General features: G+C 43.0%; 1 protein-coding gene across 4 annotated transcripts in view; it reads right to left on the reverse strand.

Moving 5' to 3' along the window:
* The window catches only part of ryr2a (ryanodine receptor 2a (cardiac)), a 587,454-nt gene that overhangs the window by 251,515 nt on the left and 309,835 nt on the right, over positions 1-26,104 (reverse strand). For all 4 annotated transcript variants that reach the window (XM_052011297.1, XM_052011295.1, XM_052011296.1 and 1 more), the window contains exons 26-29: positions 25,783-25,991; positions 19,390-19,564; positions 5,644-5,852; positions 2,043-2,395 (exon numbers count right to left, since the gene is read on the reverse strand). In XM_052011297.1, the coding sequence (XP_051867257.1) occupies positions 2,043-2,395; positions 5,644-5,852; positions 19,390-19,564; positions 25,783-25,991 (946 nt within the window). The remainder of the gene's footprint in view (positions 1-2,042; positions 2,396-5,643; positions 5,853-19,389; positions 19,565-25,782; positions 25,992-26,104) is intronic.

Below are 26,104 nucleotides of genomic sequence, written 5' to 3' on the forward strand. Positions count from 1 at the left end.
TCCCAAACTCCCACTTATTTCCCCATAATTTATTCTCTTACACAGGTTCACTAACATCACCCCAATTCTCTTACCACCCACATGCATTTGGGGCAATTTATAGCAGCCAATTCACTGAGCAACCAGCATATCTTTGGGCTGTGGGAGAAAACGGGAGCATCTACAGTCACAGGGAGAACACGCAAACTCCATATGGACAGCACCCAAGGTCAGGGTCGAACCCAGGTCACTAGAGCTGTGGGACTGCTGGATTACCACTGTGCATCTCTATTTCATGTATGCTGTGTTTGCTTTGGTGCATAGAACATAGAACAGTACAGCACAGAACAGGCCCTTCAGCCCACAATGTTGTGCCAACATAGCTAATCCCTCCTACCTACAGAATGCCCATCCAAGCCCCTTTTAAATGCCTCCAATGAATTTGCCTCCACCACCCTATCAGGCAACACATTCCAGGCATCCACCACTCTGAGTAAAAAACGTACCCCTCACGTCTCTTCCCCTCTCACCTTAAATGCATGCCCTCTGGTATTGGATTGCTCAAAAATGGGAAAAAATTGTTACAATTGTAACAATTAACACATTTTAAAACAGTTTTCATCTTTTCTAGAATTATTTTAGATAAACCCCTTGGCATTTTTCCTGGGAGAAATATCATGCACAATTACTCCAGTGATGACAAAATGCAATGTAACACCAACACATACTAAAAAATACAGAAGAAAGAAATGTTGAAATGTTGTCCCTTAGCACATTTTCCACCTTTAAAATGTTATGTTCTTTTTAGTGAAACGGCACCATTGCATTCAAGTTGGTCTGTAAATACCCAATTATTTGCTGTCTATTTAATATCTGATATCCCGTGCATCACCTTTTCCTCAACCTATAACTGACAATAAATAAAACCCCCCTTGTGACAATTATGCCATGATTATGTGATTTACCTGGAATACAGAGCAGTGAAATTTTAAGAAAGTAAACAGCAATGTAACACTCGGGGAATAGACACTCCTCAACCATTATCTGGGTAACTTCACCACTTAGTTTAAGAAAACAAGAATATCAGAGCAGGCATAGGCCACTCAGCCCCTCAAGCCTGCCCTGCCATTCAATATGAGCATGGCTAATCTGCCCAGGCCTCTCCTCTTCTGTGCCAGTTCCCTATAACCCCTATTATTACCCCTATTTGTAGCATGGATTATAAATAGGGTAATAATAAGATAAAGAGTTTGTCATGCTTCATATTGCCTCCTATAGCTGAAGCCACAGAGGCATTTTCACCAGTATATTCAATAAGTTTGTCATCATAAAAATCAACATCACTTCCAAGCATTAAGCAACAAGGATGGAAATGCATCCATGCAGAGGGAAAGAAACTACTACCAACCAACGCTAAAAAGTCCAGAAGATGGAAATGTTGAAGTGCTTCATCCTCCCAGTGCAAACCAGGGAAAGAGAACACTGTTCTTCAACAAATTATCGCCTTTATATCCCTCCAATGAAGCAGCCACTTTGTATACAAGTTGGTCTGTAAATACCCAACTTTATTGTTGTCTATTTAATGTCTGATAGAGCAAACTCCCTCATCAAGAGGTTAAGGACAAGGGAAATGATTTGAAGACATTCTCAAAGCCTCCTTAAAAAAGTGTAACATCCCCATCACCTGGCCCGTGGCTGCTCAAAATGGAGGAGGAACATTCAGCCTGGCACTGAATACCTCAAGTCCATCAGTCAGGAGGATACAGAAGGCCAACGTTAATGGTAGCAGGAGTACACCACAAGCCAAAGTTACCACTTGGCCAACCCATCAGTGTTTCCTGCCGCAGCAGGCTCCACATTGGTCTCATCTGCACCCAAGAATGCACAGAACCAGTGCTGAAATAAAGGCATCCTCAATCCCAAGGGACTACTTAAGGGAGATAGTAGAACAGGCCTTTCTTCACAACTTCTCGGAGTCAAGCTGTGCTGCCAAAAATGAGAAGACAATGTGCAAACACCCCAGTCAAAACTTGTAAACAGCAGGGACTAAAGCTGCCACTCACCTCTGTTTTAGGCGAGAAGGCTTTTCCTGATTATAATCCTTATGGTTATTGAATTCTGTCTTGGCACTTTCTTTCTCTTTCTCTGACGTGGTTGAGGCCAGATGCCCATGTGCTGTCTTCATTAGAACCTCAAAATCAGAATCTGCGTCATAGTCTTCAATTTCGTTTTTCTGAGGTAGGATGTTGGTATTTGCCAGACCCCCGATGGGCATTTTGGAGTACACCTCTGCACATTCAATGGGCATACTTAGTCGGTAGAAAACAATGTCTGTGCTACTGTTCTGAGAGCCAAACGACCTTTGTATGACCTTCAAGCAGGGCGAACTATCAACTGTGCCATCTATTCTCGTCACCTAGTACAGACATGCAACAGAAGAATTCACAAATACATTCTTTATTTTGACATTTTAACTCAAATGTACTAAATAAAAGGCAACACATTGGATCAATACATCTATGAATCTAAACAAGCCTTCCGTAGCGAGCAAAAATGGCATTTGCTTACATTGAATGCCTATATTAGACATTTTACTTGAAGCTTTACTTTCAAATGCCAGGTCATAAATATTTGGACTGACATTTTAATTAAATAACCTTGGAACCTGTAAGCCTGGAAATGACTATAAAATATTTACCACAACAGGACTTGCAGGTGACATTTGCATGTGTAGTCAGCTTCCTTCATCTGGTATTATTTTGATTCATAAGGTTTTCACAGGATGTCAGCATCATTGGCGACATGAGAAGATATTGTCCATCTTAATTTGCTTTTGAATAAAGTGGGAGTGAATGCCTTCTTGAATCGCTGACTTCAAGAGGAAGTTTCCAAGATATTAAGGGGAACTAGTCAGTTGATAGGAAAAATGATTTCACTAGTTGGGGAACTCAGGATGGGGAGGCAGAATCCACATATTAGATCCTGGTCTTTCAGAAATGAAGTTCGTGAATACTTCTGCTTGCACAGTGTGGGAGAAATCTGTTCCTCAAATGACAATTGATATCAGGTCAATTGCTGACTTTACATTAAATAGATAGCCTTTTTTCAACTGAAAGTGTTAAGAATTTTTATAGCACAAGTAGGAATATGGAGTTAGATGACAGGTCCACCAAAATTTCATTGAATAATGGAATGACGGAACAGGTTTGAGTAACTGAAGAGCTACTCCTATTTCTCTGTTCCTAAGTGTTTGGACATGAGTCACTCACCACAGAATATCCAGCCTCTTACCTGCTCATATAACCAGAGTACTGATAGGGCTGTTACAGTTAACTTACTCATCAATATAGACCTGCAGGCTATTGATGGTGGGGATTCAATGACAGTAATGGAATTGAATGCCAAGGGAGCTGTACTGGGAAAGCTCATCTAGCACTAGCTGTGGATGTGGTCTCGCCCCATAGCCTCTGCTAAATCCAGTACATTCTGTCATTTCTTAATATCACATGGAGTGAATGAATGAGTGATATCTGGCTTCTATGAGACTGGGGAACTTGGGAGCAGATTGAGATGGATTCTTACTGTGCAGTTCTTGCTGGGCTCTGCCATTTCTCAGAGTAGGGGTGTTGGTGGAGCATCCTTTTCCCATTAGTTTTGTAATTATCTATTCCCATTGGATGACTGCATGTGACAGAACTGCAGAGCTTTGATCTGATCCTTCAGTCGTGGGATAGCTTCACTCTATCGACAGAATATTGCTTCTGCTCTTCAGCATCTCGTCAGCCTTGAGTTGCAACCTCATTTTTTAGAATGCCTGCTGGTGTTCTCTTCTGCACTGTTCACTAAGGCAGGCTCAGTGGTAATGCTTGAGTGAGGGCTGTGAGTCTACAAACTGTGGTGGAATACTGATGCAGTTGAAGGTTCACATTTCTTCCCAGATACACAGTTTTCAGCTGCTGATGCTGTTAGAACTTTTTAGCTTGTTGCTTATTACATGGCAAAATGGAGGACATCCTGAGGGTGAAGCTGAGATTTCATCTCCATAAGGACTGGATGCTGGTTACCTACTGTATGTCAAAGTGGTAATGAACTGTTGAATACCCAACAGTTACATTGGTGAGGACGAGGTCATGAAGGATTTTTCCCCTCATGGTTGGTTTTCATACCACTTGTCACAAGCCTTGCCTGGGACTGAGCTACTTGAGGTTACTGAGTCACTCTTGACAATGGCCAAGAAATACTGCCTTCCAAGCCCTTGCTATACTGAATGCTTCTTCCATGTTGGCTTCAGAATTGAGGAACACTGATTCATTGGTTGAGAGAGGACAGTGCAAAAAGGTTTCTCTGGCCTTAACCTAAAAGCATAAGAATTCATTGACTCCAGAGTGAATGCTGATGACTCCCAGAGCCACTTCTGACAATATACTACTGGTGAATCTGTCCTGTCAGTGGGAAAAGATAGCCATGGAGGACAGTGGCACTTTGGATAGTGGTGTGAATCTACGAGAATGTTGGTTGGGATGCCTCTTCCAACATTGACGTACGCCAGGTGTTAGAAGGACTTTACAGGGCAAGTTAATCTAGATGATTGGGTCAATACTAACTGGTTCGTCCAGTTTTATTCGTAATTTTTTTTCATATAAACATATGTTGGTCTTTTCAGAGAAAGGTTAAGAGTCAACGACAGAGCTATGGATCTGCAGTCACAACAGAATAGGAGGTTTCCTTCCTTAAGGAGCACCAGTGAAACAATGGAAACCCCACAGAATGTACACTTAATTGGGAACAGTACAGTGTATTAGTGAGACCTAATGGTTACTTCTTAACCAATTCATACACTGTAATGTTAATCAAAGTTCAATGTGCTAACAAACAATCTGAAAATTCCCACTGATTCACTCATACCAGGTTCATAGAATCATAGAAAATTGATGGCACCGAAGGAGGCCATTCGACCCATCATGCTTGTGTCTGACCAAAAAGCTATCCAACCTTCTCTCACCTTCCACCACAAGTTCTGTAGCCCTGTAGGTCACAGTTCTTCAAGAACACATCCAAGTACTGTCTAAGTGGGATGAGGTTTCCTACCTCCTATCACCTGTTCAGGAAGTCAGTTCCAGAACCCCACCACCCTCTGGGTGAAAAGGACTTTTACATTTCTCCTCTACAATCCTTCTACCAATTACTTTAAATCCACGCACCCTTGTTTTTGACCCCTTTGCAAATGGACCTTGCTGTTTATTTTACTGAGGCCCCTTATCAGTTTATATAACTCAATTTAGTTTCTTTTCAACTGAATTCAATTACATTACTGTGTAACGTAAAAGCAATCTTGGATTCAGCAATCTGGCATTCACTTTAAGGAACTACTCCAGGTGAAAATACCACTTGGAATCTCGTGCAGCCTCCCCATTAGGATTACTGAAATATCACAAGGTATTAGGAGAATCAACTGCACAGTGCAAAGGTGTCAGGCAGAAGATTCAAAAGCTGAGCTGTGTGGTACCTTTTGAAGTGGCTCAATTTTATTCAAATCCAATCAATATCAACGTGAGATGCACCGTGCCATTGGGTTACTTAAACATGGCTTTATAAAACCAGCCAGCAATCATCCTAACTCCTCTCCACTTCTTGGTAATGCTGCAGTCCCTCATTAACTCCTACCTCGATGTGCTCATGGTTTGCTGGCACGGAGATGAACTGAGGCAGCCTCTTGCTAAACCATATCGTGATGTCCCTGTTCATGTTCACGGCAAAGGGCTCATATCCTTCTTGCAGACCACAAATGGTGAAATACTTAAGTGTAGCGACGTCATTGCCAAAATTCATTCTGCCAACTTGAGAGAGCCCCAAGCTACACACTGGAATAAACCCTGCAAAGAAAAAGGTAAAATAAAATGGTAGCAATATATTTATAGTGCCCCTTTCATTCTTGAAAAATGCATGGTGAAGGACGGACAAAATCACAAGGAAACAGTTGAAAATTTGAACAGCACAGAAGTGACACATCAACTGCCAAGGATACATGTCTCCAATTTTTCAATTTCATTTCATTGACATCAGTGGTAATGGAGCCTAGGGCAGCTGCATATATTATTGACCAAAATCAAAATCCTTCCACTGTTGTTAAAAACAGCTTAAGAACTTAAAAACAGGAGCATAAGTCGGTCACCCAACTTCTTTAGCTTCCTCTCCAATTCAGTAAGGTCATGGCTGATCTCTTCCAAATCCACATGTTCTCAGATCTTTTGTCAACCACCCAGATAACTACAGCAATACAATATGACTAAAAAATATGGATTCATGCAGCTGCTGCTGCCATGACCTTATGTACAAATTGTGAATGATTCCTATGCTCAAATTTCTTTGGATAATTCCCACTGCACTTAATTACAACTTGATCCAAGATGGCCACCTCAGTAGTCGTGATTCAGCAGCAACATAATTACACTTGCTGCACTCATGGAGCTACAAGTTGATCTTGCTCTCTGATTCAAGGTTAGTTAATTTAATTTTGCAAAATGCTCCCAGCAGATTCCATGAGCTGTAATGGGACAACAGCAAGGTCAGTTATAGAGCTGCTTTTAACATAGACCAGAGTATGACAAAAGGGCTCTGTTTTCAGAATAATCACTGGAGACCAAGGTGCAGAAGATCACACACTTTAAGGTTTCCACAAGCCTCATTTGAAGCACTCAACATTAATAGGCACTGAACATCCAGAGCAGACTTCTCAGTGGTTTCGGGTCTTGACCCTCCCCTCCCCCAGTCAAAGGAAATGCATCTTGCTCAGGTTCAATGCACCATCTACACCTTTGATCTGTATCATGGGCCACTGTGTATATTGCGTATTAAATGGATTACGTAGTGACTGTAAGTCATATGACTGGGTTGATATATTGTCTCTGTGATTCACTGGACAAATACATATGAGGATTTATTGTACAGATGATTAAAAGCCAAATGAAAGTTAATTAAGTGGATGAACTGAAAAAAAATTCTAACTATGAACAACTAATGCTGTGAAATAAAACAAGAGCTGAACAATTCAAATGGACCACATTCTAATTGAGTCATAGATTTTGTTCAGCCAGTGTGCCAAGAGGAAGTTCTAACTTTATTAATCCAACAGTTTTGAGACACAAGGACACTCAAGGAGACAAACCTATGCCAATACAAATGCCCATAAGCAGCCCAGAAGCACAGATTCTTCCCAAAGACTACTCAAAGCTACAGCCGTATACCTCCCACAGAACTGTACACTGGAATTGATTTTACAGCTACCTTTGATATTATGTGATATCAGTCCTAGTTCCGAGCTTGGTACTTAACAACTGCTCAAATCCAACTACACCAGAAGCAAGATTTTCAAACAATTAACACAATATAAGTGGGAAAAATGAAGAGCAAGCAACAAGGAAGCAAAGAAGGCTTACAAATGCAAACCATGTCTTACTTAAAATCACGTTTTAAGTATCAAGGTTTTATTGGCTTCATGTTCCCAAAATTAGAGATTACTGAAATAGGAGTAACTGCATTGCAACAATAGCAGCATTAACTAGCAATCAAGATGTTGAAGCAGAGGCAGGCCCATAGACTGGAGGCAGTCAAAATGTGAACAGATTGAAGTAGTGTGGAATTTTACGGCACTGAAACAGGCCATTTGGCCCAACCAGTCTAAGCCTTTCCTCCCCAGGCCTCCTCCCCCTTACCATGCTAGCCTTCCATCATATCAAACCTTGCCACAATATTAAAATACCATGAAAGACTGAGCTCACCGGGGAATGGAATTATTGAATTTTCTCAATCTGCCGAGGTCACCCCAACAGTTATTGATATGCTCCACAACTGAAAATCTGAACGTTCTGAAAATCAATAGAGTTTTTTTCCTTAATTGATATTTTGTTGGTGTACGTCGACAATGCAGCCATGTTCATATCCTGCTCACTCAGGATTTGGCAGGGCATGTAATACTTTGCTTTTGAATAATTCATTTTTTTATACTCCACAATGTCAATTTGTCAGTCATTGGCTAAAAATTCACTCTCTCCTGATGCACAAAGAACAGTCAGTGATGGTCTGTAATCAGGAGTTGGTGATCTCCTTTCAACAGTCTTGACGAAAGGTCATTGACCTGAACCTATTTCTCTTTCCATAGATGCTGCCTAACCCACTGAGAATTTTTAGCATTTTCTGTTTTGGAGTGGTTACTGATAATACCATTTGAATTAGTGAGTTGGAGGCACACTGGGGTGGTGTGTATGGTTCACATCAAGCAGCCTACTTACAGCTGATATGTCAATTTACTCAGAAAACAAAGTCTATTTAAAGAGTGGAGTAAACAGAAATTACACCAACTTCTCTGAATAAAAGCAGGGCAATTTTGCCAGGAAAACGCAGCAGGTTGAGGACAATTACATACAAGTACAAATTATGTGCATAAAGTTGAACTACCTGCAGCAGTGGGATCACCAAGAACAAGTGACAGGGGAATTACACAATCATCTCCATCCTGCCTCTCTGTGACATTGTCACAACATAATCATTCTGGTTTCAATTTTAGATTTCCAGCATCCACAGTATTTAGCTTCAGTAGCTAATTTCAGTTCCTTTCGGTGTCTCTACTTATTGTCCACTCAAATTATGTGTTTTATTTGATGAACTTATACTCTTGCTAATTTCTTTTATTCTCCCTTATTGCACCTCTGAGGTATTTATCAAGTTTTCGTTCTCCAATTTTTAAGTGTTTCTCTCCTTCTTTATCTCAATCCCTCTGCTCCATTTTTGTCCATTTCTGTCTTTTCTCTTTCCATTTGTCTACCTGGCTATTTGCTTTCCATATCTCTTTGATTATTTCCTATTCCTCTCATCTTTCACTGAGGCTTGGAGGTGGACTTTAATCTCCCACTCTGTAATATGCCACGGAATTATTTTCCCTTTCTTCGGGGTGGAAACTACCCATTTCTTCTCATGCAATAAGAAACTCCTAAAAAAATTTTCTTCATGAAAATCCACAGAAGTACTTCACTGTGTGTTTCTGTATTGTTTTTGTACATACTAAGGTTTTGTGATGTCGAATACATTGAGGAGTGGATGATGGAAACAGGTTTAAGAATAGCCTTCAAGAGGCAGCAGGATATATACTTGTATATCTCTCGGTTATTCCGTTATTGTCACTTCAGCATATCTTTTATTAACTACTTCAGATTTGCACCACAATCTTTGCACCATTCTGCTGTTTTGTGCTCATCATGTACTTATTGTTGTATTTATTATTTCCATGCATACTGTTTACTCTGTGAGCTTCATGCAAGCAAGGAATTTCGTTGCACCCTGGTGTATGTGACAATAAACTAATCTGATCTGAATCAGAATCAAATGAAGCTAGCCGCAGGGCTTAGAGGGAAAATGTGCTGAACCAGCTGGGGAGCACTGTCAAAGACAGACAGCAACCATCAGATGAATCCTCCCTGAAAATTTTCCAACTGAAGTTTAGGACTCCCCACCTCAGTAACCAGTTCTTTCTTGGGAAGTTAGGAAATGAGTTTGCAAAATGCCAGAGAAGAATCAGTGTCCAACTTGAATTTGGTCTTAACTCCAATTCCTTTTTTTTAATGAACAGCTCCTCGAACTTAGAACGATGGATAAGGGTACAATAACTTGGGAGCCCAGATGTGTTAAGTGAAAGCACTTGGTGACAAGGGACAGGGATAACAGTAGGGCTGGGGAAAAAGTGGTAAGAGCAGGAGGCAGCAGGGAATGATTGAAGACCACGGGCAAGTCAGGGGGCAGGGAATGAGTGGAGACCACGGGCAAGTCAGGGGGAAGGGAATGAGTGAAGACCACAGGAAATTTGGGGGAGCAGAAAGCACAGATGGAGAGGGAGAAAGCAGAGAAACAATGTGAAAAATGTGCACATGGAAAATGGGGGTTGGGGAGGCAGAGCAGGGGGAAAACTTGGAACGTCAACAGCATTGAAGAAACAGGGAAGCAGAGAGAGTCCGGGATTATAGAGCAACACAGGAAATATAGGTGGGTAAGTCAAATGTGGAGAGCATTAGGTGGTGGGAGGACTGAAGAATTGATAACCAGCATTGGAATGTGAGTAGAAAGCAAAGTGGCAAAGGATTGCAGAGAAGTGGAGAGCAGATGGTCTCCGGAAGGATAGAAAAAATGAAGAGACAACTCCAGGTGGCCAAGAAAGCAGGGTGAACCCAACAGAATCACAGAATTGTTACAGCACAATAGAAGACTCTTCTGGCCATTGAGTCTGTACCAGCCTGATACTCTGCACTGTTATTGTTTTTACCTGTACTACCTCAATGCACTCTGTTCTAACTCAATGTAACTGCACTGTGTAATGAATTGACCTGTACGATCGGTATGCAAGACAAGTTTTTCACTGTACCTCAGTACAAGTGACAATAATAAACCAATGCCAATACCAATATAAGAGCTGGTCTCACTCCCCCACTCTCTCTGCAGAGCCCCGTGAATATTTTTTTTTCCTTTGGAATTTTTATTCCCTTTTGAATGCAATAATTTAATTTGCATCTAGTACTGCCGTTGTCAATGCTTTTGAGATCCTCAAAACCTGCTGAGTACCCGCTGGCCAACATTCCATTTGTCTTCTCAACTGCATGTTGCACCTACATGTTTGTTTCAGTGACTAGTGTACAAGGACACCCAGATCAGTTTGAGCATCAACATTTTCCAATCCCTTACCATTTAAGTAATACTCTGCCTTTCTGTTCTTCCTACCAAAGCGGATAACATCACATTTATCCACATTATACTGCATCTGTCATATATTGACTCACTCACTCAACCTGTTAATAATTACTTTGAAGCCTCTTTGCATCCTCCCCACACAGTTTTATGTCATCTACAGACTTTAAATGGTTCCCTCATCCAAATCGTTGACATGTATTGCGAACAGCTGGGACCCAAGCACTTATCCCTGCAGTACCCCAATACCACCTGAGAAAGGCCCATTTATTCCTACTCTCTGTTTCCTGTCTGTCAACCAATTTTCAATCCATGCCACTATATTACCTCCAATCCCATGGACTTTAATTCTGTACACTTTCTTGGGTGGGACTTAGAAGCTTTCTGCATACTCAAATAAACCACATCCTCTCGTTCTTCCTTACTTATTCTATGAATTACATCCTCAAAAAACTCCAGTAGGTTTTGCAAACCAAGATTTCCAGATCACAGGCATGGTTGGATGGACCAGGAACAGACTGGGGCACACTGAGGCTAATGTGGACCAGAAGCAGGGAATTGGGGACTGGACTGGATAAGGACTCAGGCACAAATGGGGCATGGCTTGCTTGATGCGGGACAGAACCAGGGGTTGGTTGGACCTGATCCAGGGCATGGTTGGACCAACCCAAAGCAAACTGAGGATAAACGGACTGACCCAGACCAGTACTGAGACTTGCCTGAAATGACTGGACCATGACTGAGGCATGGCTAGACTGAACCAGAGCAACCTGGGGCATGGCTAGACTGAACTAACCCAGGTGGAACATGGCTGGGCTGACTTAGACCAGAACTGAGACATGGTTGAACTGATGTGGACCATAACTGCTAGACCTAGACCAGACTGGCCCGTTGTTGGACTGACAGACCAGATTGGGGCATGGCTGGACTGATTCGGACCTCAATGGAGCGCAGCTGAATTAACCTGGACCAGAACTGAGGCAAGACTGGACTTTGACCAGACTGTGCTGACCCAGAGCAGACTGGGACAAGGCTAGATTTACCCAGACTAGACTAGGGCATAGTTGGACTGATCTGGAGCAGACCTGGGGTGGAGCTGGACTGACAAAACCAATCTAGGTTCTGTGCAGAGAGCAGTAGATTTGTTCCCCGCTTGTTCCTGTCCCAACGTTTCCTGTACCTGGGTGATGGGGAGGGAACATTTATACAGTGGAACCTGGAAGGTTCCTCCAGTAAAAGAAGCCACCTCTGTTTTGGAGAATGTTAGCAAATTGAAATGGCAACCCTCATTGCCACTGTATAAAACAGAATTTAAGCTAAGTATAATTTGAGAGAAAATTGAAGCAGGAAAATATGCAAGGAAAAGGAACCCCTCAAACATTCCCTGCTATTCAATGAAATCATAGCTAATTTGCCTGCAGCCAATTTTTCTACACTATTCAAATATCTGCTAATTCCTTTAATATACAAAGATGTATCGATCTCAGCTTTGAGAGCCTCATGGCCCTCTGAGATAGAGAATTCCAAAGATTCCCTGTCCCCTCGGTGAAGAAATTTAAAACAATTCAGCCAAGAAATTTAACATTTTGCTATTTCCAAGCATCCAGAAGATTGAGATGTACGGGAATCCACGGTGACCTGGCCATCTGGATTCAGAACATAGAAGACAGAGGGTAGTGGTCGATGGGACTTATTTTGGCTGGAGGTCCGTGACTAGTGGTGTTCTGCAGGGATCTGCACTGAGACCTTTGCTGCTTGTGAAGAAAATGTCGACAGGTGGGTTAGTAAGTTCGCAGATGATACAAAAGTCAGTGGCATTGTGGATAGTGTAGAAGATTGCCAAAGGACACAGTGGGATATTGATCAGTTACAGATATGGGTAGAGAAATGGCAGATGGAGTTTAATCTGGACAAACGTGAGGTGTTGCACTTTGGGATATCAAATGTAAAGGGACAGTACACAGTTAATGGCAAGACCCTTAAGAGTGTTGATGTACAGAGGGATCCTGGGGTCCAAGGCCTTAGTTCGCTGAAAGTGGCTGCAAAGGCTGATAGGGTGGTAGAGAAGGTGTATGGTATGCTTGCTTTTGTTAGTCGTGGCACTGAGTTCAAGAATCGGGAGGTTATGTTGCAGCTTTATAAAACTCTGGTTCAGCCACATCTGGAGGGTTGCATTCAGTTCTGGTCCTTCCATTATAGGAAGGATGTGGAGGCTTTGGAGAGGATGCAGAAGAGGTTTACCAGGATGCTGCCTGGTTTAGAGGGTATGTGCTATAAGAAGAGGTTGGACAAAGTAGGGTTATTTTCTCCAGAGCGGCAGAAGCTGAGAGGAGACTTGATAGAAGTTTATAAGATTACAGGATGGTAATAGACAACTGGTACCTTTTTCCCCGGATCGAAATGTCAAAATATAGAGGGCACGTATTTAAGATGAGAGGAGATAAGTTCAACAGAAATGTGGGGGGCAGGTAATTTTTTTTTACTCACAGAATGTAGGCTGAAGGACCTGTTTCTGGGCTGTACTGTTCCATGATCTATGGTTGATGTTCTAAAACAGACACTAAAGGAGCCAGTCCTGTTAAAACCTGCCCATGGGTTGGTGACAGGGCACCTGAAAAGTCACAACTGTCCTCTATCTGCTGCCCAGAGTTGTTCAGCAGCTGTCTGCTGCTTCCAGGTTAAAAGACCTGTATCAGCTTGGAAACCCATCACTGTAAACACATCTCTGTGTTATGTGTAAACACACCTTCTTTACCACCCAATCAACCTGTGCAGTCACTTTCGGTGAACTATGGCCTGGAACCCAAGATCCCTCTGTACATCAACACTCTGAAGGGTCTCGCCATTAACTGTGTACCGTCCCTTTACATTTGAGTAAATAAACAACTTTAAACTGCAATCTCATTAAAAAAGGAGACTTAAGACACAGGCTGAATCCACAGCAATGATGCAGAAGAAAGTCATGATGTGTACAACAGTCAAAACAAATACGGAAGATGTTTAACAATTTAATTATCACTGTACAGCAACGTCAGAAAAGGCAGTCATCCTGATGCAATAAGCTACTTAAACGAAACAAGCTGATTAATCCCTCAGCGAAACCTAAACTGACTTTATATAAGGTCACATGAAATTAGGTTACAATCTGCTTTGGAATTGCAATGAACCTTGTTTCATAGCAACACCAAAATGTGAAGTCCACTGATCATCAACATCAGAAACTAAGAGCACAACAAATACTGATCAAACGTGACAGCTGGAAAATATATAAAGTGGACAACATTCCCTTTTGTATTGCAAATGTAACAATGGCATCCAATTAGGCAGCATCTCCTATGTAACCAAAAGCTCTAAAGGTGCTGCACAGAAGTGTTAGCAAATAACGGAACAACTGGCACTATGCCAGAAAAGAGACATTTGACCAGAAGACCGATGTTTGATGAAAGAGGCAGGTTTTAAGTTGGATCTTAAAGGAGGAATGAGAGATGGAGCGGTTTAGGGACAGAACTCCAAAGCTTACAGCAATTAAGTTTAAGGATGTTCAAGAGGCCAGAATTGAAGAAGCAGAAAGGGTGGCTGAAAGAGGGTGCAATGATAAAGAGGGGCAAGATCACGAAGGAATTTGAAAACCAGGAAGCTAATTTTAATATCAAGGCATCGGTTAACTGGGAGCCAATGTAGTCATCTGACTGCATGACCAGCAGTGTTGAGGTGAAGGAAGTGGGGTGTGCCCATGGAAACCAGAAATAGAGATGGGCGAAGGTCTCAAACAACAACAGCAACTCAAGAGGTGGAGTCGGGGGGGTGGGATCACCATCTTCTCATGCGCAATTAGAGATGGTCAATAAATACTGGTCTGGTCAGCAATGCCCATATCCCAAAAAATGAATTTAAAAAAGCATAATGCCAATAGGTGAACAGGACTTAGGACATGAGCAGCATAATTTTGGCTGGCCTCATGTTTACTGAGGCCAGAATGAGGGATGCTAACCAGGTGTGCATTGGAACAATCAAGTCCAGGGGTAGCAAAGCCATTGACAACAGTTTCAGCAGCAGGTTGACTGAGGCAAAGCCAAATTCAAGCATTGTTACAGTGATGGAGATTGGGGGTCTTAGTGATGTCACAGACATGAGATCTGAAACTCAATCTGACTGCAAGATGGCAAACCACTGGTTCAAGTTTCAGACCAATGAATCAATTTGTATAATTTAGGTTTCATTTTGTGTTTTTCTTGTGAATGTTGCATCTCTAATGCTATGTGTCTGTGATGCTGCTGCAAGTAAGTTTTTCATTGTACCTGTGCGTACATGTACAGTACTTGTAGATATGACAAAAAACTCAACTTTGACTTTGAATTACTTGGAAACAGAGTTTGGGCAAGAACCAAAGGTGATCACTTTAGACTTCATGATATTTAATGTAATATATTAAGTAGAAATATAGAAAACCTACAGCACAATTCAGGCCCTTCGGCCTACAAAGCTGTGCCCAACATGTCCCTGCCTTAGAAATTACTAGGCTTACCCATAGCCCTCTATTTTTCTCAGCTCCATGTACCTATCCAACAGTCTCTTAAAAGACCCTATCGTATCCGCCTCAACCACCGTTGCCAGCAGCCCATTCCACGCACTCACCACTCTCTGAGTAAAAAACTTAACCCTGACATCTCCTCTATACCTACTCCCCAGCACCTTAAACCTATGTCCTCTTGTGGCCACCAATTCAGCCCTGGGGAAAAGCCTCTGACCCGATCAATGCCTGTCATCATCTTATATACCTCTATCAAGTCCCCCCTCATCCTCCGTCGCTCCAAGGAGAAAAGGCTGAGTTCCCTCAACCTGCTTTCATAAGGCATGCTCCACATTCCAGGCAGCATCCTTGTAGATCTCCTCTGCATCCTTCCTATGGCTTCCATATCCTTCCTGTAGTGAGGCGACCAGAACTGAGCACAGTACTCCAAGTGGGGTCTGACTAGGTCCTATATAGCTGCAACAATACCTTTCAGCTCCTAAATTCAATTCCCCGATTGATGAAGGACAATACACCATATGCCTTCTTAACCACAGAGTCAAGCTGTGCAGCCGCTTTGAGCGTCCTATGGACTCGGACCCCAGGATCCCTCTGATCCTCCACACTGCCAAGAGTCCTACCATTAATACTATATTCTGCCATCATATTTGACCTACCAAAATGAACCACTTCACACTTATCCGGGCTGAACTCCATCTGCCACTTCTCAGCCCAACTTTGCATCCTATCTATGTCCCGCTGTAACCTCTGACAGCCCTCCATACTATCCACAACACCTCCAACCTTTGTGTCATCCGCAAACTTACTAACCCACCCCTCCACTTCCTCATCCAGGTCATTTATAAAAATCACAAAGAGCAAGGGTCCCAGTACAGATCCCTGAGGTACACCACTGGTCACCGACCTCCACGCAGAATACGACCCTTCAACAACTACTCTTTGCCTTCTGTGGGCCAGCCAGTTCTGGATCCACATTGCAATGTCCCCTTGAATATATTAAGTACATTGATAAACATAATACATGAAACTTTCACAAATATCTCAGATTTCAGGATTTTTCTAATCAGCATATACTTCAATTACCCTGTCATTCACCTATTCTGCTCTGTACCTTTATTTTTATTGCCTCACTGAGGAAAAGGTGAATCTTCTGGTGCTGCACTAGTGTTCAATTTCAGTCTAACATAGTGGCCAAGAAATTATTCCAAGCCATGTTTGTTTGGTGTTAAATGTGTGTTGCAAGTCACCCTAACATTATAAAAATCACGTAAAAGGGTGAGAGTCTCAGAGTCACATTTCCCTGTGTAATGTTGTGCTGAAATATTTTCACAGTTCTCAACCAGTATGGCCATTGCTGTCAGCCCTTAAAGGGACATACAACAATTCAAGCCACACTCTTCCAGCTACTATATAGTGTTGTATTTATGGTACCCCTCTCCCCAGGTGATTAGATGGAAATAATTGAGGGGAAAGTACAGTTATGGAGAACTACTAGATAAAATAAGATAAGATCTTTATTAGTCACATGTACATCGAAACACGCAGTGAAATGTTTCTATGCAGAGAATGTTCTGGGAGCAGCCCGCAAGTGTCACCACACTTCCGGCACCAACTACCTAACCCATACTTCTTTGGAATGTGGGAGGAGACCAGAGCACCTGGAGGAAACCCATGCAGACATGGAGAGAATGTATGAACTCCTTAGAGACAGCGGCTGGAATTGAACCCAGGTCGCTGGCGCTGTAATAGCGTTATGCTAACTGCTACACTACCGTGCCTACCCTCTAGACAAGAAGCTTGGACTGAAAAATTCTGTTCTGCCTTATATCAAAAAGACTGCAAAACCTGCTGAAGTGGCAACTTCTGACAATTATAGGTGAATTTACAATTCACCAGGAAACAGCTGAGTACAGTGTTAAACGCTGCCTGATAAAGCTGTTAAATCAGAGCCAAACAGCTTGGGTCCATATGACAAGAGAACAATGAGGAATCATGGCACAGGACAGCCTAGCCTAAGTGGCCAATCAGGAACTGATTATGTGGCTGACTATGTGCTGCTGTGGAAAGCCTGGTTAATCCAGAGTGGAGTAACTTAAACACATTTCTGGGTGCCGTAGCCTTCTTCAAGAAATTTGTCCTCTCATTTTTCAGTGGCATTGATGTTCCCTTTACTTTTTTTCAGGTATAAAACTCACCTAAAATGACATCAACAATAGTGGCATACCCAGCATTTGCTTATAGTGAAATTTTCAATCTAACATGCTCTGAAAAGTTACAAGAGACACAAGGTACTGCAGATCCTGGAATCTGGAGCAACAAACAATCTGCTGGGGGAACTCAGTGGGTCAAGCAGCACTGATGCAGGGTTTCAACCCGAAATGTTAACAAATCCTATCCCCCCACAGACGCTACTTGACCCACAGAGTTCCTCCAGCAGATGGTTTGTTGCTCTGAAAAGTTAAAATTCTTATTTAGTCATAGACCAATCAGGTTTTACGAATCCCACTACCGCTGAAATTGTGCTAGTTAAAGGGATACATTTTGTCCTGAGACCTGTGTTCTCATACAACCCAAAATACAACCTCACAGATACCGTTTAGCTATTGAAGGTTAAGTCCCAGTCACTCTCAGCTTTTCAGCCTCTGGTTGCCTGTGTTGTTGATCTGGGTCATATCCCATAGTTTGGAATCGATTGTTACAAGGGATGGAGAGTTTCAGTGATGAGGAGACTGGATAGATTGGTTTGTTTTCTTTGGAGAGCTGAAGGCTAAGGAAGGGGACCTGAATGAGATCTACGAAACTGAACACTGTAACATTTGTAAACAAGTCTTTTGAAAATAGGAGCACTGAAAATTTACCAACAAGGAAAAATGCACCAATCAAGTCATGTGAATCTGTTCCACACTGTGTTATTTGCACCATCAGCTAATATATTATTAGCCTAGTTAGATTTTGGGAACTGGTGGCACTTTTAAAATCCAAAACCAGCACAAATTATTTTCTCACAGTTGATTGGATTTCATTTCACAGGACACAGTAGGTTCACTGTTAGCCACCATGAGCAACAGTCAGAATGTAACATGTTTGCAAATTCAATTATTCTCTACTGGAGTGCATTTAGTGATTCACGATGAAGTAATTTGTCGTAGTATAACTATTGACTCATGAGTCAGTGAAGGGTTGATTTGCTCATCCAGGTTGAGGAGTCTTGCAGAAGCCTCCTTGTTCCTGAGCCACGTCTACTCCCACTGATAACTTATCACCAAGATGACTGAAAAAGTATAGTGGGGATGGGGTGGGAGCCGTTGTGGTTCTGTGGGGTTGGGAGGTGGCATCATAAACACTGAAATCCAGTGACAGCTCTGGGAGCCAGGCACCAGTTCATCCTGGTGATGTGCAAGTCATACGTGGCACTGGAAGTTAGTTATGTTGGGCCAGTGAAGAACCCTCTGATATTCTGACCAGTATCTCGTCCCTTCCACCACCACCCCTCCCACCCCAACCACCACCACATTCCCCCTACAGTCCATCCATCTGATACCCACACTCTTAAGCCTCGAATTTTCCTTGCCTTCCAACCTGTTCCTGCCGCACTCTTGTACTGGATGCCCACCTGTCACAAAACCTGGAGAAAAGTATCCGTGGGACATTGGGAAAATCCACACTCTCTGTCCAAAACTACTTCTCCCTTCTCATTAACCACACAGCTTAGGTAACCTTAGAGCCATAGTGTCACTGTACATCATATATTACACTTCTGATTGAAGCTTCATTGTCCTGAAACATTAATCTGCCTGAACTGCTGAGTAGTAACAACATTTCCTGTTTCTATATTATACTATAAGGCTTTTATTCAGAGAGTAATCCACTGAAATACATTCATAAATTGGCCATGTGGGATCTTCTCCTTCTGAATCTATGTTGAACGCCTTCCACTTGAATATGCTAATAGATCTTCCTCAAGAATGTGACTGATAACAGTAACCAATTCCATTATTTTAGCTGACATTGCTGTCTGATCTGGGTCATATCCCATTTATCACATAGAGCAAGGCAGTCAACTGAAGATCATTAGTGTGGGCTTAATATTTAAATTAGCACTGACTAATGGTAAGGCTTTTTTACCAAATTGCATATCAGCTGGCCCTTACCATCACCAGCTTCAAAGTCCTTGAAGGCAAGCTCAGACCCCGAGTCATCCAGCAGGACCTCCCCATTCAGAGTGAACGTCATGGTGTTCTCGTTCATGTCAGCCAGGCAGCCGACCACATCTCCTGCCTGCCAGGAGCGGCCAAAGTGTTCGTTACCCTGGTGCCACCGCTGTGCCTGTAGTAGACATTGAGTGTAGATGGTTACAAGGCAAACAACTCAGAGTAATGCAGCACAGAAGCAGGCCCTTCAGCCCAACTTGTCCAGACCAACCATGGTGCCAGTCCCTTTTTGCCCATGTTTGGCCCATATCCCTCTAAACCCCTCCTATCCATGTACTTATCCAAATGTCTTTTAAATGCACTAGTGCCTCTATTTCCTCAGGAGGCTAAAGAAATTTGGCATGTCCCCTTTGACCCTCACCAATTTTTATCGATGCATCATAGAAAGCATCCTATCTGGATGCATAATGGTTTGGCATGGCAACTGCTCTGCCCGTGACTACATGAAACTGCAGAGAGTTGTGGGCACAGCTCAGCACGTCACGGAAACCAGCCTCCCTTCTGTGGACTCTATGCCTATACTTCTTGCTGCCTCAGTGAAGCAGCCAACATAATCAAAGACCCCACCCACCCCAGACATTCTCTCTTCTCCCCCCTCCCATCGGGCAGAAGATACAAAAGCCTGAAAGCACGTACCATTAGGCTCAAGGACAGCTTCTATCCCGCTGTTATAAGACTATTGAACGGTCCCTTAGTATGATAAAGTGGACTCTTGACTTCACAACCTACATCACTATGGCCTTGCACCTTATTGTCTGCCTGCTCTGCACTTTCTCTGTAACTGTAACACTTTATTCTCCATTCTGTTATTGTTTTCCCTTGTACTACCTCAATGCACTGTTGTAATGTCCTTGTGGGTAGAGTTAAGAAACTGCAAGGGTAAAAAGACCCTGATGGGAGTTATATATACAGGTCTCTGCATAGTGGCCAGGATGTGGGGTACAAATTACAACAGGAGATAGAAAAGGCATGTTAAAAGGGCAATGTTATTGTGGGATTTCAATATGCAGGTAGATTGGGAAAATCAGGTTGGTATTGGATGCCAAGAGAAGGAATTTGTAGAAAGCCTACAAAATGGCTTTTGAGAGCAGCTTGTGGTCGAGCCCACTAGGGAAAAGACAATTCTGGATTTGGTGTTGTGCAATGAACCAGATTTGATAAGGGAGCTTAAGGTAAAGGAACCCTTAGGAGGCAGTGATCATAATATGATAGAAATCACCCTGCAGTGTGAGAGGGAGAAGCTAAAATCGGATGTATCAGTGTTACAGCTGAGTAAAGTTAACAACAAGAGGCACGAGGGAGGAGCTGGCCAGATTTGATTGGAAGGGGACCCTGGCAGGGATGATGGTAGATCAGCAACGGCAGGAGTTTCTGGGAAGAATTTGGAAGACACAGGATCAGTTCATCCCAAAGAAGAAGAAGCATTCTAAAGGGAGGATGAGGCATCTGTGGCTGACAAGGGAAGTCAAAGACAGCATAAGAGCAAAAGAGAGGGCGTACAATATTGCAAAAATTAGTGAGAAGCTAGAGGATTGGGAAGTTTTTAAAAAACAACAGAAGGCAACTAAAAAGCAATAAGGGGAGAAAAGATAAAATATGCAGGTAAGCTAGCCAATAATACAAAAGATTTTTCAGATATATAAAGTGTAAAAGAGAGGCAAGAGTGGACATCGGACCACTGGAAAATGAAGTTGGAGAGATAGTAATGGGGAACAAAAAAATGGCAGATGAACTGAATAAGTATTTTAAGAACATAAGAAGTAGGAGCAGGAGTAGGCCATCTGGCCCGTCGAGCCTGCTCCGCCATTCAATAAGATTATGGCAGAACCTGCTCCGCAATTCAATAAGATCATGGCTGATCTGGCCGTGGGCTCAGATCCACCTACCTGCCTTTTCCCCAATAACCCTTAATTCCCCTACTATGCAAAAATCTATCTAGTTGTGTCTTAAATATATTTAGTGAGGTAGCCTCCATTGCTTCCCTGGGCAGAGAATTCCACAGATTCACTACTCTCTGGGAAGAGCAGTTTCTCCTCATCTCCATCCTAAATCTACTCCCTCAAATCTTGAGGCTACGTCCCCTAGTTCTAGTCTCACCTTCCAGTGGGAACAACCTTCCTGCCTCGATCTTATCTATCCATTTCATAATTTTATATGTTTCTATAAGATCCCCTCAAATTCTTCTGAATTCCAGAGAGTATGAGTCGCCTGGGACTAATATCTCCTCATAGGCTAACCCCCTCATCTCCAGAATTAACCTGCTGAACCTCCTTTGCACCGCCTCCAAAGCCAGTATATCCTTCCTCAAGTAAGGAGACCAGAACTGCACACAGTACTCCAAGTGCAGTCTCACCAGTACCCTGTACAGTTGCAACACAACCTCCCTGCTGTTAGATTCAATCCCTCTAGCAATGAAGGCCAGTATTCCATCTGCCTTCTTGATAACCTGTTGCACCTGCAAACCAACCTTTTGCAATTCATGCACAAGCACTCCCAAGTCCCTCTGCACAACAGCATGCTGCAATCTTTTACCACTTAAATAATAATCTGATCTTCTATTTTTCCTTCCGAAGTGGATGACCTCACGTTTACCAACATTGTACTCCATCTACCAGACCCTTGCCCACTCACTTCACCTATCTATATCTCCCTGCAGACTCTCTGCATCCTCTGCACAATTTGCTTTTTCACTCAATTTAGTGTCATCAGCAAACTTTGATACACTACACTTGGTCCCCTCTTCAAAATCGTTAATGTATATCGTGAACAATTGCGGGTCCAGCATGAACCCGTGGCACTTACCACTGATTGCCGACCAGAGAAACACCCATTTATCCCAATTCTCAGCCTTTTATTGGTTAATCAATCCTCTATCCATGCTAATACATTACCCCCAACTCCATGCATCCTTATCTTATGGATAGTCTTTCATGTGGCACCTTATCAAACGCCTTCTGGAAATCCAAGTATACAACATCCACCTGTTCCCCTCTATCCACTGCACTCGTTATATCCTCAAAGAACTCCAGTAAGCTTGTCAAACAGGAACTGCCCTTCCTGAATCCATGCTGTTTCTGCCTGATGGAACCACTTCTACTTTGCATCAGTTCCCAGAGTTTAACACACCAGCAATATGCCAGAAATTCAAGAGAATCAGGGGGAAGAAGTGAGTGTAGGCACTATTACTAAGGAGAAGGTGCCTGGGAAGCTGAAAGGTCTGACGGTAAGATAGGTCACCTGGACTGGATGGACTAGATGCATTAGCAGTGAGCTTTCAAGAATCACTAGATTTAAAAATGGTTCCAGAGGACATTGTCACTCCACTCTTTAAGAAGGGAGGGAGGAAAAAGACAAGAAATTATAGGCCAGTTAGCCTGATTTCAGTGGTTGGAGAGTCCATCATTAGGATGAGGTTTCAGGGTACTTGGAAGTTCATGATAAAATAGGCCAAAATCAGCATGGTTTCCTTAAGGGGAGATCTTGTGTGACAAATCTGTTGGAACCCTTTGAGGAAATAACAGGCAGGATACACAAAGGAGAGACAGTGGATGTTGTTTACTTGGATTTTCAGAAGGCCTTCAACAAGATGCGCACATGAGGCTGCTAAACAAGATATGAGCCCATGGTATTACAGGAAAGGTACTAGCATGTGTAGAAGATTGGCTGACTGGCAGAAGGCAAAGAGTGGGAATAAAGGGGGCCTTTTCTGGTTGGTTGCCAGTGACTAGTGGTGTTCCACAGGGGTCAGTGTTGGGTCCGCTACTTTTCATGTTTTTTGTTAATTATCTGGATGACAGAATTGATGGCTTTGTGGTGCGACAAAGATAGGTGGAGGGTCAAGTAGTGTTGAGGAAGCAGGGAGTCTGCAGAAGGACTTGGACAGGTTGGGGGAATGGGCAAAGAACTGGCAGATGGAATACAGCGCAGGGAAGTGTGCGGTCATGCACTTTGGTAGAAGGAAAAAAGGTGTAGACTATTTTCTAAACGGGGAGCCAAATCAGAAATTGGATGTGTAAAGGGACTTGGGAGTCCTAGTGCAGAATTCCCTAGAGGTTAACTTGCAGGTTGAGTTGCTAGTAAGGAAAGCAAATGAAATGTTGGCATTAATTTCAAGAGGACTAGAATATAAAAGCACAGATGTAATGCTGAGGCTTTATAAGGTGTTGGTCAGACCACATTTGGAGTATTGTGAGTAGTTTTGGGCCCCATATCTAAGGAAGGATGTGCTGGCATTGGAGAGGGTCCAGAGGAGGTTTACAAGAATGATCCCAAAAATGAAAGGGTTAACGTATGAGGGGCATTTGATGGCTCTGGGCCTGTACTCGCTGGTGTTTAGAAGGATGAGGGGGGATCTCTTTGAAACCTACTGAATATTGAAAGGCCTGGATAGAATGGACGTAGAGAGGATGTTTTCAGTAGTGGGATAGTCTAGGACCAGAGGGCACAGCCTCAGAATAGAAGAGAATCCTTTTAGAACAGAGATGCGGAGGAATTTCTTTAGCCTCCAATGAGAGGTGAATCTGTGGAATTCATTGCCGCAGACAGCTGTGGAGGCCAAGTCACTGGGTATATTTAAAGTGGAGGTTGATAGGTTCTTGATTAGTAAGGGCGTCAAAGGTTACAGGGAGAAGGCAGGAGAATGGGGTTGAGAGGGAAAAATAAATCAGCCATGATCGAATGGCGGAGCAGACTCGAATGGCCTCGTTCTGCTCCTATGTCTTATGGTCTTATGGTAATGAAATGATCAGCATGGATGGCATACATGCAAAGTTTTTCGCTGTACATCAGTATATGTGACAATAATAAACCAATTTACCAAATGTTATTATTGTACCTGCCTCAACCAGTTCCTCTGGCAGCTTATTCCATATATGTAACACCCTCTACATGAAGAAGTTGCCCCTCAGGTTCCTTTTAAATCTTTCCCCTCTCACCTTAAATTCATGCCCTCTAGTTTTCAGTTCCCCTATCCTGGGAAAAAGGCAATGTGCGTTCACCCTATCTGCACCCCTCATGATTTTATACACCTCTATAAGGTCATTCCTCAATCACCTACGTTCCAAGGAATAAATGCCTCGCCTGCACAACCTCTCCCTTTTACTCAGGGCCTTGAGCCCTGGCAACAGCATCACAAATCTCCTCTGCACTCTTTCCAGTGTAACTCAGGGCCACGGTTGTACATTCCACACACCGAGGGAAAGAAGTGAAACTGGACTGCTGTCAGGCGCTTCTCATCAACGGCATCCAGAACAGCCACTGGCAGAGATTCAAGGGAACAGCAGCTCAGGGGAGTGCAATAGCAAACAGAGAAAAAAGAGCATTCAAAAGAGGTTACAGTAGCCGAAAGCCAACACGTTGTTGGTGCGGGTAAGTGGAAAAATGAAATCACAAGTATCAGGGTATATTGTAATGGGACAAGGGTTGAGAGGGTGGATTGCTCGGGTAGTGCACAGAGAGTTTAAATGGCTGTGCTGCAGCTACCTGTGATTATAATATGCTAAAATAGGCAATGCTTTTCATTCCCCAGGTCAAGAGCAGCGTGGTGGTACAGCTAGTAAAGCAGCTACCGCACAGCTCCAGATACCTGGATTTAATCCTGACCTCCGGTCCTGTGTGTGTGGAGTTTGCACATTCATAGTCTGACCACTTGGTTTCCCCAGTTTCCTCCCACATCTCAAGTGGGACTAGATTGGATGAGCATCTTGGTCAGCATGGATCAGTTGGGCTGAAGGGCCTATTTCTGTGACACAAGAGATTCTGCAGGTGCTGGAATCTGGAGCAATACACAAAAAGTGCTGGGGGAACTCAGCAGGTCAGGCAACATTCATGGAGGGAAATAAAATAAAATTTCCCTCCAAGGATGCTGCCTGACCTGCTGAGTTCCCCCAGCACTTTTTGTGTACTGGGTCTATTTCTGTGCTGTGTGACTCTGTGACTCTATGTGCAGGTTAGTAGGTTAATTAGTGTCTGTGAAGTGCACACAGTGTGTAGGTGAGCAGTGGAATCCGAGGCGCAGTTGATGAGAATGTGGGCAGAATAAAATGAGATTAGTGTAGGATTAGTGGAAACGGGTGCTTGATGGTCAGTGCAGACAGTGGGCCGACAAGCCAATTTCTGTGCTGTGGGACTCTGCGACTCAATGATACACTCATCACAGTTACTAGAGTGGAAGTCTGCACCCACCAGATAAACCTGATTGGTGTTTGTAAGTAGTAATATTTCACCAGCAAAAGTCTATTGAAATACAGAGTGCAAATTGATGAAGTAACTTTAAACTAATTGCTTCTGTCTTTCTCTATGATTTCTGAATTGCCTTTCTCACAGAATACACACCTTGAAACCATCGAACACAAAGGACTGGTCATCAGTCCCAAGCTCCTGATCCGAGCGGCAGCCGGGTCTGGTCCAGCCGATGCGCATGTCCCCTGCAGTCACCGCTTCAAACTCAAAGTACCACTTCCCGCTTTTCACTGCATAGGTTTTCTCCGCACGGAAAATGCGAAATCTCTGAGCCGCGTTGTTTGACTGAGCAGATCGGGCAGCTGCAATTTACCAATAAAAAACACAAGGAAGAAATAGAAACATAAAAATGTTGGAAATAGTCAGCAAGTCAAGCAGCATCTATGGAGAGAGAAATACAGAGTTAGAGCTTCAG

This window comes from Pristis pectinata, chromosome 3 (assembly GCF_009764475.1).
Source record: "Pristis pectinata isolate sPriPec2 chromosome 3, sPriPec2.1.pri, whole genome shotgun sequence".
NCBI lineage: Eukaryota > Metazoa > Chordata > Chondrichthyes > Rhinopristiformes > Pristidae > Pristis > Pristis pectinata.